We start from the raw sequence: 15,985 nt of genomic DNA, 5'->3' as shown, positions 1-15,985 counted from the left end.
TGGATGAGTCAGGGGTTGTTTGGTGTATAGGTTGACTTGGATGACCATTGAGTTTCCTTCTAATTCTCAAATTTCAGAAATTCAGAAAAGTGAGAAATAGTGTTGTGGACTAGATAAGTTGGGGAAGGCTTCAGGAAGGAGGTGGGATAGATAGGATTTAGAGAGGTGGATGCTGAGCTTCCAGAAAAGGGAAGGGGGACAATTACCAGGAGTTGGTAATTAGTGAGACCTATTTGAGAGAGAGTGAGATAGAGGTGTAACAAGGGGAGAGTGTGAGTTCTCAGAATATCTGGCATATTAAAGCTTAACAGATACTTAATTGACTTGAATAAGGTTGGGACCAAATTATAAAGTCTTGAATAACAAGCCAACTCATTTAGATTTGAGAAGGCTTGAAGGTTTTCACTTCAGGTTTTCTGAGCAAGAGAATTTTATCACGAAAAGAGTAATTCAAGAAATGGTGACTCAGCAGAGATGTGGTCCACACCTATTTTTTCTCTCCTAAAGGGAAACATTTCTAGGGTTGGGATATAATAATCATATTTCAATAGTGCTTCAATAATATTCCTAATCTCAGATCAAGCAAAAGCAAGATGAAGAAATTGAGGTATAAAGGGATAAAGTGACTTCCTCAAAAGTCACACAACTAGTAAATGATGGCTTCTGTCCCCATGTCCAAGGTTGCTGACTTCCAGTTCATTGACCTTTCCACAGAGCCATGACTGTCTCTGTAGAAGGCCCCAGATGCTGTCCAATGGCATCTATAAGAGCCTCAGGTTGCTTTGAATCTCTTGAGGAACCCCCATCTGGTCCAAATTTTTTTTCTAGTGACTGGATATCTTTCTAATGTAGACTTCTCTTTCTTTTTTTTTTTTTTTTTTTTTTTTGATTAAGGCAGTTGGGGTTAAGTGACTTGCGCAGGATCACACAACTAGGAAGTGTTAAGTGTTTGAAATCATATTTGAACTCAGGTCCTCCTGACTCTAAGGCTGGTGCTTTATCCACTTTTTGATTTTTTCCTACTTCTTCCTAGAGCTGGCCACCCACGGTGATCAGGTTCAAAGCGTGGCCTGGAGCTCTGATGGTGTTCTCCTGGGTACATCTTGCAAGGTGAGTGGAGTACAGGGCTGAGGGAATCTCTGTGGACTGGCATTCAGGTTGGCAAAGGAATGGGGATGGGCACCCAGCAACCCAGGCTGAGCTCATGTGTCTTTTAACATTTCACAGGCCGAATACAATGAGAGTGAGGAGAGTCCTCAGAGCCAAGAACCCAGGGAGCCCTTAACTTTAGGGCCCTGGGGATAGCTCTATTCTTTCCAGCTGCCAGGTTGGTTCATTAGGGGGTAAATGCCCCAGCTTGTTTTTCCCTAGTGCCTTCTCCTTGCTCCACAACCTTCCCTGAAGGCTGACATTGGGCACAGCTGAGAAGAGGAAAGGTTAGAAAGAAGTAACATATGACCTGATCTCATCTCTACCCAGTCCAAAGAATCAGATGTGTTCCCATTTGGGATTCATTCCGAAACAGCTCATCCAAGGCTCCTGAGCCCCTTTTATCTGTAGAGGAACCCCTCTCATTCCTCATTCCTGCTCTCACCTACAAAGTCCTCCCAGATTCTGTAGGTTAGATCTGCGCCCCCCCCCAAATGGACTGGAGTTAGGAAGTATAGGGGTGCAGTGGGAAAGCTTTTCAGAAGGGCACACTGATCGCAGGACAGGGGAGTATTTGCTAGGTTTTCAGGAAAGCCCTATGCCTCCCTCTGTTGGTCACTGTTGGTCACGGTCCCTTGTCCAGCTGTTGCCGTCAGGGTCTCTCTGGGTTAATAATGCATTCACCAGCCATCTGCTGAGTGAGTGCCATGTACAAAGCTCTACGTTATGTATTGGGGCAGACGCAAAGCTGGCTAAAAGAGAGACTTACCCTGGATGTTAGAAGTGTGTGTTGGGCTCCTGTGTTAGAACTGTAGGAGACAGAGAGTGTTTGGCACAGGGGCTGCCCAGCCCCTCTCAGCTCTCTTTCCTAAAAGGATAACAGTGTCCATGTGCTGAGCACATCTCTACTCCAGAGGCTCTTGTTGGTCGGAAGCCCATGGACTCTCTCAGAACACATACACGGGACCACGTTCCTGTGCAGTTGTCAGCATATTACAATAGTGGCTCCCTGTGCAGGGAGGGAGTGGGGCAGGACACTTCCCAGCAAGGTGCCGCAGCGCACACGTGCGGGCTGCCATGGGAGAAGGTGCCCATTTGGGAGTCGGAGCCACTGCCACTTATTGCCTGGGCCCAGCTCCGGCATCCTGCAGGGAGAAGGTGGTCCTCAGCACCCCTCTGGGGAGCCCCTCGTGCTTGCTGTGCTCAGCCAGGTGCTTAGGGAACAGTGGGAGCAGGGCCGTCGCCCTGGATCGGGGTCATGGGTGGATGGAGTTTCCCCTCGGGGAGCTAGTTGTGCCTCCGTCTTCTGGGCTGGCAGCCGCAGACAACCTTCTGGCCAGCAACAGTTGAGAGAAGACTGAAAGCTTAGGGAGGCACCTACTTGTGGAGGTCCCTGCTTGCCCTTGTAGACTCTTAGAGCTAGAAGGGACCGTAAGACATATCTGGGCCAATGCACTCATTTTACAGACGGGGAAACCAAGACCCAGACAGAATGCGGAGATATTTCTGCCCCAAAGACACTGTATCAGAGCCAAGCGGAGGAACCAGAGCTTCAAAGTCCTGTTCCTAGTCCTCCTGAAATGAGGCTTTTAGGCAAAGCAGTAAAAGAAATGATTGAGATGCAGAGGGGGAAGCATTTATGGGCTCATCCCTATGTATATAAAGCCCCAGAGGACTCATTTAGAGGCCACTAGGTGTCGCTATAGTACATAGAATATTGATCCTGGAGTCAGGAAGTCCTGAGTTCAAATTCAACCTCAATCACTTCCTAGCTATGGGATTAATTCTCCTCCCCTCCCCCATGTCATTTCACTTCTATTTGCCAGTTTTCTCAGTTTTAAAGAGGGCTCATAACAGCACTTATCTAACATATTTGTTCCCAGGATCAAATGAGGTCTCCACACAAGTTCTTTCTCTCTTTTTCCTTCTCTGCCTTCACACCTTCCCCCAACTTCTCCAGAGCTGAATGAAAGACTGTCTTTTCACTTCCTAGCTAAGACTTTGGAGGGTAGGGAGAGAGTAAAAGCCATTCAGAAGCCAAATACCCTCCTCTCCCAATTGATTGAGAGAAGAGGGTACTGGGCCAATGGGTGTGGCGAGGGCAGCACTCAGAAGCACTAATAGGCTCCTTGGAGGAATTTCTTCCTTTCTGTGCCCAGGACTTTTGTAACAGAGTGGGGAAGGCTCAATTTTCTAACATTTCTGGAAACCCAGTCTTCTATAACCACACTGTGAGGGACAGCCAGATGGAATGAGATGATGTTCATCTTATTGGAAGAAGTTGCCTTCTCTTTATTATTATACACAGAGAATTCAGATCTAACCCCAGACACTAGTTATGTGACCCTGAAAGAAAAAGGTAAATATTTTGTCCTCCTATGATGTTACCTACTCCTTAAATTTTTTTCTCCTATAATTTTACTTTTTAGTCAGTTTTTTTGGGGGGGGGGGTGAGAGAGAGAGAGATCTTACTATTATGTAAGGTCCTGTAGTAGGTGTTAAAAGACAAAAGGAAACAGTCTGCCTTCTAGAAGTTTATATTCAAGTTTTCCCTCTCATAGTTGGAGTATAAATATACCTGATGACTTGATAGCATTTACTTCGGACCAAACTCTCATGTTCTAAAGTCTCCCAGCATTCTAGGACTGAGAGAATCTTGGAGGAGAAAGTGTCTTTAGTTGAGACTAACAATGAAGAGCTGTGTATGTTACATATAAATCCATGGGAGTAGCCAGATTAATCAGAATATACCCTTGGAGCTAAGTATCATGATACTTTACAGATGGGGAAACAAACTCTGAGAAATGGAAGCAGCTTGCCCAGGGTCTCTTAGCTCCTAACTTGGGACTCTGTACCCATTTCGTGCTGTACTGTGAGGAGGCAGAAGTGATGTTCAAGGGGTTCCTGAGCTGGAAAGTGTCCCAGATAGGAAACATGCCCTCCAGGGACTGGATATCCATATCCGGAGAGATTCAGAATGGGAAATGCCTTGGACTCCTGACTCCTCTTCTAATAAGCAATATGACCTTGGCCTAGTAAAAGGGTGGGAGAAGGAGGGAGTTTCTACAGTCCCTTCCAACTTGGATATTATATAATTTGGTTTTCCTGCCATATCTGGATTTCTCTGCAAGGTTCCAGAGTATGGGTCCCAGGGTAGAAGGGGAACATAGGGAAGATTTCTCTTGGTGTCTTTTTTTTTTTACCCTGTTTCCATGCCTTCTCAGAAACCACTTATTGATCCTTTCTAACCTTTTCCCGTTTGATTCCTTTAATATACCCTGCATCCTGTCAGGGCATCCAGAGAGCCTAGCCAGGAGTAAACAAGGGTGAAAGGTCCTTGAATCTCATCCCAGGGCTAGGTAAGCTGAAGGGAGCTGGTAACCAAAATGCTATTCTGACAGCTAAATGTGTCACCTGCCTGAACAGGTTTCAGAAAACTTGGCTGTGGTTTCCACAGTAACAGTCCAGGTTCCCAGGATCTGGGCTCACTGAGGCAGCAAAGCAGCAGCCTGTTGTAAGGGGGAGGTGGGGGAGGTGTTCGAGCATGTGTGTGCATTTAATACGGATTAATTTGTGCTTTAATAATGTGCTACATTTAGATGAGGCGGTGGCGGGCCTCTAGTCCTGAGGGCTCCAGCTCAGATGTCCTGAGTAGAAGCAACTGAACAGAAAAGAAAGATAAGAGGTCAAAAATGTCAGAAGGCAGAGAAAAGAAAGAAAGGCCTGGAGATCACCAACAATTAGGCAGGGGCTGGGCCTGAGTCAGAAAGACTTGAATTCAAATATGGCCTCAGAGGCTTACCAGCTGTATGGTCCTGGGCAAGTCACTTGATCCTGTTTGCCTCAGTTTCCTCATCTGTAAAATGAGCTTGAGAAGGAAATGTCACACAAACCACTCTAGTATCTCTGCCAAGAAAATCACACCTGGGGTCAGGAAGAGTCAGACACAACTGAAATGACTGAACAATTATGTTGAAGGAACTGCACTCGGAAGACCTGGGTTCAAGTTCCTAGTGGGTTGTTTGTTGACATGTGATTGGACAAGGCATTTTAATGCTCTGGGCTGAATTTTCCTCCTCTGTGAAGTGGGCATTATAATATCTGCACTCCCTACCTCCTAATTCAGTGAAATGTGTTAAATAAAGGCTGTAAGCAGAGCATGGAGCTGAAAAGCTTAGAAGATATGTTTCCTTCCCTCCTGGGCTTATGAGCTAGTGTAGGGATATAGTAAGTAGTCCACTGAGCCTGGAATGCAGCATGTGGACAGGAACACTGCAGATTAAAGCTGGAGAGGTAGGGAGGCATCTAATTGTAGAGCCCTGGATGCCAGTGAAAGGAATCTGTGGGTAATAGCGAGCCATTGAGGATTTTGAGCAGGGAATTGCAGTGGCTTGAATGAGAGACCTCTATAGCGGAATGTTGGGGCAACTAGGTGGTGCCACCGTGCACAGGGTGCCCGGCAGGGAGTGGGAAAGAAAGATTCTTCCTGAGTTCAAATGAGGTCCCAGACACTTATTAGCTGTGTGGCCTTGGACAGGTCACTGACCCTGTCTGCCTCAGTTTACTCATCTGTGAAATGAGTTAAAGGAAGAAATGGCAAATAGTGTAACTTCCAAGAAAACCCAGATGGGGTCACGGAGAGGGGGACACGCCCAAGCGGTGTGGAGGCCATCAGGCACAGCAGGAGGAGCAAGAGACTGAGCAGTGTGAATTCTGACCTCTTTCCTGGCTCACCCCAGGCAGCTGCCTTCGGGACTGTGACGACTGAGAGCCTATGGAGGCTGAGGCTGCGGTTGTCAGGCCCACAGCAGGCGGGCATGGAGTGGACGGCAGCCGTGAGGCCGGGACTGGTACTTTTCCCTGAAGTCTTTATTTGTTCATTGTGGCAAGCGCCTCTCGCCTCGGGGGTGCTGGCCATCTCATTTGTTTGGGGTCCAGGGCAGTCGGGTAAAGAACCCTGGGTGACTGAGCCATCGTGGCACTTCTGCCTCTGGTTCTGGCTCTGCTTTCTGAGCTTGCCATGGCCTGACAGTTCCTGGGGGGGCGGGTGGCTACAGCTGCTGCCTGGGATGGGCACATGCCCTTAGGCGGGGCTCACCATCTCTCTCCTGTGCTCTGGCAGTTACTCGTAAAGAAATAGATTTGTTCTTTGAGGAACTTTGATAACAAGATAAACTTACTGGCCTCTGCAGGGAGTTGTTGAATCCTGAGAATCCACAGATCACCTAACGCAACCCTCCCGGAACCGGAGCCCCTTCTTGCACCATCTCTGATGGGCCCCACAGGACTTAGAGGAGACCCTGCTTCCTCCTAAATGTCGCCCATTCTTTTATGGGCCATATCTTATCATCAGAGTGTATAATCAGCTCCTTCTCACCCATTCTCAGTGTGGGAAAGGACTTAGACGCGGTCCTGTCCAGTCACTGCTTTCCTGTTATACTAGTGGGGCCGCAGAGGCGCAGGGGTCCTGGGTGGTTCTGGGTTCCAGCTTCAGTTTCCCACTAACTCAGGGGTGAGAACTCGGAGAGCTGGCCTCGGTGAAATCACAGCTGTTGCTCCCACATCCTTTCTCTAGACCTTCTTCTCTCCGGCCGCAAAATCAGCCACAGATGCTCCTGAAGCCTTCTGTATTGCTGTTCCCTTCTTTCAGGAGGCCAGGCTTTGGAGAGGGTTTGAGGGAGACGGCCACCAGAGGGTGCCCTCCCCATGGTGATGGCGGCGTGGGCACCGGTCAGCCCCCTTTCTTGGGTTGGTTGTCATTACCGGCTGCAGGCTCAGGACTCTAACCGTGGGCCTGGGCCCCAGAGTGGCTGTAGCACAAGTTCAGTCTCCTTTAGTTTTAGTTTTTGTCATTCTTTTGGTACTTCACTTAGAAAACAAATACTCATACCTGCTGGGGAGACACAAGCATAGTTCCCTTGGGACAGTAAGTGCTATCACAGGCACCTGTGTGGGTGTGGAGCCATGCATTCTCCTCTCCCTCATGAGTGTTTCAGAAGTTAGGGCTGCTCTCTTCGGCGGCACAGATCACAGTGCTGACCCGCTGGCTTGTTCTCCTGCCCATCCCTCCCACCGCTCTTCCGTGGCGGCCTCTGTTGTGAAAGGAGGAGACGGACCATAGCAAGGGAACATGATGTGCGAACCATAACTGAAGTATAGGTTCTCCCGAGTTACAGTCCGGAGCCATCCTTTCCTAGCGACTCCCCTCCTCAGAACTCTTCTGTAACTCAGCCAGGGATACAAGTGACACAATCCCCATGTGGAAGCCTCTCTCCCTCCTCCCCTTGCCTCAGGGCTTACTAATAGTTTGGAAGCAGAGGCTAGGTGGTGGGCAAAGCCTTACTAACTCAGCAGAATTTGTCTCTGTCAGGGACAAGGTTGGGCTGGGAGAGAGCCGTTCTGCAGTGGGGGGGGGGGTTGTCTTTAGTCCGCACCTCTCAGATCGTAACACAGAGACGCCTCTCAAAAGCCCGGCCATCCGGAGGTGTGCAGTGAAAAACAGAGAGATGTGTTTGTCTGGTCCTAGCAGGGCACTGGGCAACACCTAAGTCATTTTTAGAGCAGGAAGTTCATGCTCTCTCTTTTCATGGTGACAAAAGGACTTTTGAGGTCATCTAATTCATCCTGTTCCATAGATAAGTAAACCAGGCCTGCAGAAGTTAATTTGCCCATGGTCACACAAGTGGTGACTGACAGTGCAAGGATTCACTGGAGCTGCTGCCCTCACCCTTCGTCTTTACCCTAACAGAAGCTATCAGTACAGGATGCAGTCCCTAGTTCTGTGAATGGTCTACACATGTCCTCATGTTGCTCTAGCCCTTGGCCCTGGCTACAAGCAGCTAGTGATGCCTTCCTCACCTGGGATGCCTGTGCATCAAGCCTCCCTACATTAATAGGACAAGAAGGGGTACCTGGTGGAATGGAAGAAAAAAAGACTGGGGCTGCATTCTATAAATTAAAAATAAAATAATTTTTTAAAAAATATACTTTTAAATGTACAAAATAGATTTGTGTTCCTATAGCATAAATAGTATTGCAGTAGAATAAACTCCAACCACTGGTTAAAAAGGAAAAGAAAAAGAGCCTTGATCCAGGTTCTTGTCTTTGCCCTTCCATCAATTTGCTGTATAAGCCTGGAGAAAGCACTTGACTTCCTTGAGCCTCAGCTTCCTCATCAGTAAAATGGGGCTTTAAAGAACGAAGATAAAATGAGTTAACTGTGCAAGCCTTTTGGAAGTGTACAGTGCTACACAGCAGGCATTATTATTTGAAATGAGTCTGGGGGTTTGCTGGCTGCTGTGCTACTTGAATTATGGGACTGAGCATAGAAGGGCAGAATATGGTGCTCCGGGAGAGAATCAATGTTGGGTATGGTGCCTCAGGGCTCTCTCCTCAGCTTAGTGGGCCACAGCAGGAGCCAGGCCGGTGCCTGTAGCTTGCCATTAATACCGCACTATTCCTGTGCAGATTAGGAGTCTTTGGGAGCTTAGCTCTTTTTCTTATAGGATTGCAGCAGCACGCTGGGTGTCCTGGCCCCACTAGTGAAGTCTAGTCTTAAAGAAAAGTCGCCACATTTATCAGGTTATACTTCTGCTCTCAAGGACTTGCATTAAATCAGTGTCTGAGAGGCATTGTGGTATGATGCTTTAGATGACCTAGTCTAAGATGGAACTAAAACTTCTAAACTCTTCAGTTTAGCTACAAACTTCCAGGCCTTGCTTGAGCTATGACCTCTTCTAGGCCAGGAAACCCATTTCAATGTTTTAGGATCCTCAGTGGTCCAGAAGAGAATTTCGTCTTCCATATCAGAATACTCCTGCCAGGTTTGATTGCTTACCTAATTGCTCTGGATTGAGTCCATCTTTCCATTCTGTAGTTTCATCTTACTCTTAGCCAATCAGGAAACCACCTCTGTTACACTGCACTTCAAGATTTTTGTTGCTCATCTCAGTGTTCCCACTTAATTGTTTGCCAATTAACTCCTCCCCGATGTATATTTCCATACCCCTCAAGGAAAAAGCAAGGATATCCTTCGAATCCACTTCTCACTCCCCCTAAAGGAAAACCAACAACATTCAAAAAAGCATAACAACATTTCTCCTTTCAAAAAGTCTGAACAATCTATTCCAATACCCAGGTGATCTCCGTAGTTCACAAAAGATATTATCTTCCTTTACAAAATAATGTCACACAAAGAACTTTTTTTAAAAATTGTTTCAGATTTGCTAACTTTGTCTCTGCAACCAAACTGTGAATTCCTTGAGAGCAAAGGCCTTTTTTCTTCTCAGAAATCCCCTCTGTAGCTATGCACTGTGCCTGAACTTTTAACAAGTAGTCATATATGATGAGATTAAAGATAGAAAGGTGCCACATTTACTTGTCCTCTTCCCTTTTGTTGTGTTAATTTCCAACTTTTTAGCTTCTCCAGATAACTAGGTACCTGAGGCAGGAACAGACTAGACTGGTTTCTGGGCTCTGGATGTTGGATTAGGACTAGAGAGCCATCAGCACCTGACTTGTGTGGAGATAATTTATAATATCTGAGGAAACACACTCTGAACTATGATTTTTAAACAGGTCTGTCTAAAGTCCCTAAATACAGGGGGAGATAGATTTTTATGTATTAGAAACAATCAAGTAGATCCAATTAATTGAAAGAAAACAATTAACAGGAAGCAAACTAGGAAACAGAATTAGGTAATCTGATTTCTAATTGTAGAAAAGATTAGAGAGGGAGAAAGAATAAGTTTTAGTCAAAGTAGGAGAGATCGAGTGGGTTCTAAGGACTTTAGAATTGAGAGATGCTGCTTAATTGCATCCACCTGTATTTATGGAACAATAGATGGCTTATACCATCTAGTTTCCCATGGATCATCTGCAGAAAAACAGCAAGATGGAGGATGATACATGTGGCAGCCCAAGATGGAGTCAGTGTTCATGAGATAGAATCCTGTTGGTTTTCTCAGTTCTTGCACCAAACCAACTCCATTGTATTGTGGTCTCCCCTCTGTCTCATCACCCCAAACCTTCACATGACCCCTAACAATGTGAAACTCTGCTGTGTTGCTGATGTGTACTGATTCTAAAGAAGGGTCAAGGATTACCACATGGCCTATTAGGCCGGTTGAGAAGGGAGCTGCTGGTCTCTTCGTTTTCCCCGGAAGTGACCACACTAACTTCTCTTTTGTCTTTTCCAGGACAAGCAGCTGCGAATCTTCGATCCCAGAAGGAAGCCTGCTGCCTCCCAGGTAATTATAGCAGGCTGCTGCCTGAGATAGAGCTGGAAGGCATAAAAGGGGTCCCAGGGATCCTCATTATATAGGTGAAGAAACTGAGGCTGGGAGAGGTTGTGGAGACGTTGTCAAGTGGAGCAGAGAATCAAGATCCAGACCTCTGATGTTAAAGACACAGACCCCTGTACTCTCAGTCAAGAGGACTTAAAGGACAGCCTGATTTAAAAGGAACCAAAACAGGAACCTGTTCAAAAGCATCCCCAACAAGGGGTCCCTCAGCTCTGCCGACTGCACTTTTAGGTAGCTCATTGTGGAACGGCTTTGGCATACAGAGCTTAAATCTGTCTTTTTTTACTTTTACTCCTTGGTCTGGGTGCAGACTAGGGATCAGTGGATACTCTTTCCACTGCCCTGGCAGGAGCCTCCCTAGCTGAAGGGGCTGCCGGGAAGGGCTTGGCAGTCACCTCCCAGGCACACCAAGCTGCCGAGGGGCAATGGCCCAGGTGGGGGAGGCAGGATAGTGTCGCCCGACCGATAGGTGACCGTGGTTATAAACTCTTTCTGGGAATCAGCCTGCTCCCATGTGCTAACCTTAACCACGGGGTGGGGCTCCACCTCTGGCTGCCGATCCAAATGGTATCATTAGCTGTTCCCTGTGGCTTGAGAGGCTAACTTAAATGCTGACTTTCTTTTCTCTTTTGTTCCCTTAGAATAGTTTTAGGGATGGGGAGAGCTTGGAGAGGAACAAACAAACAAAAATAACTCCAGGACATTTGTCCCCAGACCTTTCTAAATTCTTAACCTTCACCTCTGCCCCTTGTAGGATCGTAGCTGTAAAGCTTGATGGGATGTCAGGGAAGGCCAGCTAATTCAACTGCCTTATTTTAGATGAGGAAACCAAGACCCACAGAGGTTTACTAATTTGCCTAGTCCCACAAGGAGAGGCTGGATTTGAACCCAAGTCAGCTAGTCAAGAAACAGTTTTTAAGGGCCTGCAGGGTGTTAGCCCCTCCCCCAAGCAGTCTCTACCCAGGAGTTGTCTGCCAACCTGCCTGCACTTACCTGTGTTGCTCCTAGCTCTCCTGGGCACTTGCATGTAAGGCAGGTGATAGAGGACATTTAAATCCCATGGCATCTATTACAGCAGGAGCTCAGGCAGTAACGAATGCAGAGAGAGAACTAGCCACATCTTCCTGCAGCACATTCAGCTGAGGAGGTGGCAGTAGTGCCCCAAGGGTGGTCTTGGGATACAAGGTGCCAGCCAGGGCCAGTCTGTCCCCATGAGCCCATCCCCGTATCTGGGCCAGGGAGAGGGAGCCTGCCAGAGAATGGGATTCTGCTGACGGAAGGGCCCCGCTCCTGGCTTTGCCAGGGCAGTGAGTATTGGGACATGCCTTGTGCCTGTATCTGAGGGCTCAATGCAAAGGCCAGATGGAAACACTGACTACTCTAGGAATCTATGGACATATCACCTCTCTGAGCCTCTACATCTGTATAATGATCACTGTAATGAACTTTCTACCTCATAGGGGTAGCGTAAAAAAGTGACTAAAGTCCTGTCAAAATATGAACAGGGAGGAGGAGGAGGAGGTGGAGGAGGAGGACCTTAAGAGTCTAAAACTTCAATTTGCCTAATTTCCCCACAGGGACTGTGCCAGATAGAGCTGCCTTTCTTTTCTTGGTCAGCCTCAATTTACCTCCCTCCCCCTCCCATTTGGGCCTTTTGTTTTTCTTCCGAAGTCTTCCTGACTCCCTGGAGCCAGGCTGTCGAGCCCAGGAGCCCTGGGGGGCAAGAGCAGGGTGACTGCCCCCAGAAAGCAGGCTGTGAACCAGGCTGTTGGCAGGCCTGCCTGAGTGGGAGAACAGATGTGTCTGTAGCCACTTAGCTGGGCCAGCTGAGCCTTTGGAGACATGAGCTGACTTTTCCAGCAGTGATTCTGACACCACCACCTCTCTGCCAAGAGCTTTTGGCACCTTAATAATCCTGCCCCAGGCTTACTCAGCCTCAGCACCAGCCCAGTATCCAGCTCCTTGACAAATGATGAGCCTGTGAGGATGTGGATAAAAGCCCTGCTTTGCCCAGGAGAGGCCTTTCCGGTATGTTTGGCACAAGTTGGGTATCCTAGACTCACGAGTGGATGGCCTTAGTCTGACTGACGGGAACTTAGGCTAGAGTTAGAGGGCACCAGAGATGACAAGCATGTGGCCCCCTCCCAAGGGTCACCCAAACCAGACTCAAGGAAATGGGGAAGTGCTTCATAAAATACATCAAAGCACAAGAAGATATAAATAACTTGATATTTTAAAACTGAAGTAAAAACTGAGTCAGTGTGAGGACTGCAGGGATCCTGATGTGGGGCTCAGTGGCCTCCATTTCTATTTGAGCTTGTTAGTATTGATCTAGTCCGATCCCCACATGTTACAGACACCAAAGCACAGAAAGGATTTGCTCAGTGTCTCAAGAGAAATAAGAGCCAAGGTTCAAGCTCAGCTTCTCTAACTAGAGATCCTTTGCTCACACATAGATAAGTGGTTCCCCAGTCTCATATTTAAGGTTTCTCATTTCCCTTTCCAGGCAGCCCATCCCCCTTTTAGCTGGCACAGATTGTTTGGAAATTTTTCCTGACATCCAACCTAAATCTGTCCTTTTGCTACTTCCATTCCTTGCTACTAGTGGTTCCGCCCCCTGCCTAAGCAGACCAATTTTAATCCCTTTTGTGTCTATAGGGACTAATCATCACCAGTTCTTTCTATCTATCCTTATAAGAGATGATCTCCCTTCCCATCCTGCCCAAGCTTTAGCTTGTCTGTGTTCTTCTTAAAATGTTGTGTCCCATTCTGAACACACCCCCTAAATAATTGGAATAGGACCAGGCAGAGTGGGACTCTCACTGTGACCTTTGTCAGAACCAGGCCCAGTAGTCCGGGTAAGATAACTCCAACTCTCAGATCTTTTTCATCTAAATTGTCAAGCCTTATCATATCCCATCTTTGAGTCCCAGGTTAAGTGCAGATGCCTATGGGATTAGTAACACCTTCACTCACCATTTATCAAACTCATTTGACCACAGGAACTTTTGGATGCAAAATATATCAACATAAGTCATAATAACAACATCTCACATTTCTTAAGTGACCTTAGGGTTTACAAGAGTGCTTTCCAAAAGTGGTAATTCCAGGTCTGGGATTTTGACATATCCTTGGAACAGAATCCAGGAGTGAGAGAGAGGGAAATTTTTGGTGGGGGGAGAGGGAGAGAAAGCTAAGGAAAGTTAAACCTGAATTTACCATGCTAAAGTGTTTTAGCACATATTAACCAACTTTACATATGCATCTCCTAATATTTTTAGTGAGGGAATATTACTAGGTTTGACAACTGTTTGTGGAATTCCTGATTACATTGTACTGAACACCAGGATTCTGCAAACAGCTTTGGGGCCACATTGCCTTAAGTCATCTGTTATCATCAAATACTTTTAAAGAGACTTAACTGCAGGATAACTGAATGTGCATTATTCAGAGTGGAGTACAGGGTCTATAGGTGCAAGAGTAGGAATCTCCCAAAGACACATTTTGTTGACTTTACCATTCTGTTTTTTGATTATTGAAAGCTAGGGGCACATAGAACTAGATAGGATATAAAGTGGTGAGACCTGGCAGACACCTGGCAATATGGTGGTGGGTAATGAGGAGAGAAGGAATCACAGAAGTTGGAGTTGAGGGGAGCACAAGACTGGTTGATGGCCAGGGAAACTTTTGAGGAATGAGACAAGCTAGATACCTAGAAAAGAGGGAAAAGCAGGCCCTTGAAGGCTGGCAGGGAACAGGGAAGGGAGTTTCCTACTGATAGTTTTTGTGGCCTATAAATCTGTCATTAAGAACCAGTTTCTCTGACTCACCAGAGTTGGGGAGCTACAGCTCAAATGTCCCCAGATCACATACAGGGAAGTTGATATGTAAAAATTCCCATCTTCTTCTCCCTACTCACCTCCTCCCTACTTCCCATTAAAAAATAAATTTACCTATAAAAAGTTGAGCTGCTCAGGAGCCCCAACTCCTGAAGGAGTCCCTGCAAGGGCCAACCCCAGGTGTTCTATAATATTAGGACATATTAGAGGTCAGTAGGGATTTAGAGCTGAAGGGCCTAAGAAACCATCCTATCCAACCCCTTTTTTGTGTAGTTCAGGATAAAAGTCCCAGGAAGGTGAATGTCTCGCCTGAGGTTATACGTTGTATAAGTGTGAAGGCTGCATTTATTGGTGTCTGAGGTTTGTAGATCAAGGTTGTAAAACTATCCGGCCAGCCCACAATTGTGATTCTGATGCTTCACCCTCTACACCTGAATTAGTTTCTCTTCCTCCTTCAGCCCATACAGAAAATGGTGGGGGCCTCCAAGCTTCTGGGAGACAATGGTGGAGAAGAAATTACTGTTGATAGAACAATTTGAGCTCCTTTCTGAAGTGGGAGAAAGAGCCTGAGAAATGGGGATTTAGAGGGATTCATCCCTTCTATTTGACCCCTGCCTCACACCTTCTTGGGGAGTGGGCTAGGGTGGTACCCAGTGCTTTCTTAATGGGTTCCTGTTAATGGGGTGTGGGGGAGGGGCACGGAGCGCTAGAGAAGTCAAAGGAAAGGGACTCAACTGTAGTAGAGGTCTGGAATGCTCCCCTTCCCAACCAGCCCTGCCCCCACTTCCGGTCGTGGCATCTGGCCCACACCTGGCTTCCATTAAGGAGTGTTGGCCAGCTTCAGTGAGCGAGTGATGCAGGGGCCTGGTGTGGGGGAGAGGGGCCTCACGGGGAGGGCGTTCTCACGAGAACTTGCACACTCCCTAAGAGTGGGGGCTTGGAATGGCTGGGGGGGGATTCAGGGAGTTGTAGGAGAAAGTTCTATTAGCCAGAGGCTGACAAATCCCACTCTCCTCCCTCTCCAGCTAATAAGCCTTTTGGGAGAAGATAAGAGACATCAGTCTCCATCCCCAGCCATTTCTGGGGTGTCTGCCACTGATTGTATTCTGTGTTATTCGTCTGCTTCTTTCCCTCCTTGGGTTAGAATAATAGAATGTCAGAATAATAGATTGGACCTTAGGTCATAGAATATGAATAAAGAAGGGAGGTTATTTATTTTGTCCTTTTTTTTTTTTTTAAAGCCAGGGCTCATAGAGTTTAAATGACTTGCACAGTCATACAACCTGGAAAGGGATGGGAGGGGACCTCAGACTAAAATCTGGTCCCTTGACTCTCGATTCCTTATTCTGTTAGCTGTGTTAGACCAAAGTCAGGGACCCTGCTGCGTAGCCTGGCTTTAGAGCTCAGCTCAGACCTCTCTGGGGGAAGGCTTGGTTTAAAAGGGCAGTCCTCAAGGGGGGGGGGGTGGTTGTCCTTTGTTCTGGAAGAGGGCTGTTACATCAGGGAGGTGATGAAAGGGAGGGCTGGGCAAGGGCACCTGCTTCACCTTTCCCTCCATGGCCATGTGGCCCAGTGCCAATTTATAGATCAGGACCACTGGAGATAGCCCTGGAGGTAATGGGAGACTGGCCATTTTAGGCTTCCACACGTCCCAGTCTGACTGAGGCTGTCCATTCAATAATTAAGGCTAGGTCG

General features: G+C 47.2%; 1 protein-coding gene across 2 annotated transcripts in view; it reads left to right on the top strand.

The window, feature by feature from the left end:
- Positions 1-15,985, top strand: part of CORO7 (coronin 7) — a 99,902-nt gene that overhangs the window by 21,209 nt on the left and 62,708 nt on the right. For both annotated transcript variants that reach the window (XM_074280000.1, XM_074280001.1), the window contains exons 6-7: positions 1,034-1,110; positions 10,347-10,397. In XM_074280000.1, the coding sequence (XP_074136101.1) occupies positions 1,034-1,110; positions 10,347-10,397 (128 nt within the window). The remainder of the gene's footprint in view (positions 1-1,033; positions 1,111-10,346; positions 10,398-15,985) is intronic.

This window comes from Sminthopsis crassicaudata, chromosome 1, assembly GCF_048593235.1.
Source record: "Sminthopsis crassicaudata isolate SCR6 chromosome 1, ASM4859323v1, whole genome shotgun sequence".
Lineage (NCBI taxonomy): Eukaryota > Metazoa > Chordata > Mammalia > Dasyuromorphia > Dasyuridae > Sminthopsis > Sminthopsis crassicaudata.
This window is presented reverse-complemented; position numbering and strand designations above follow the sequence as displayed.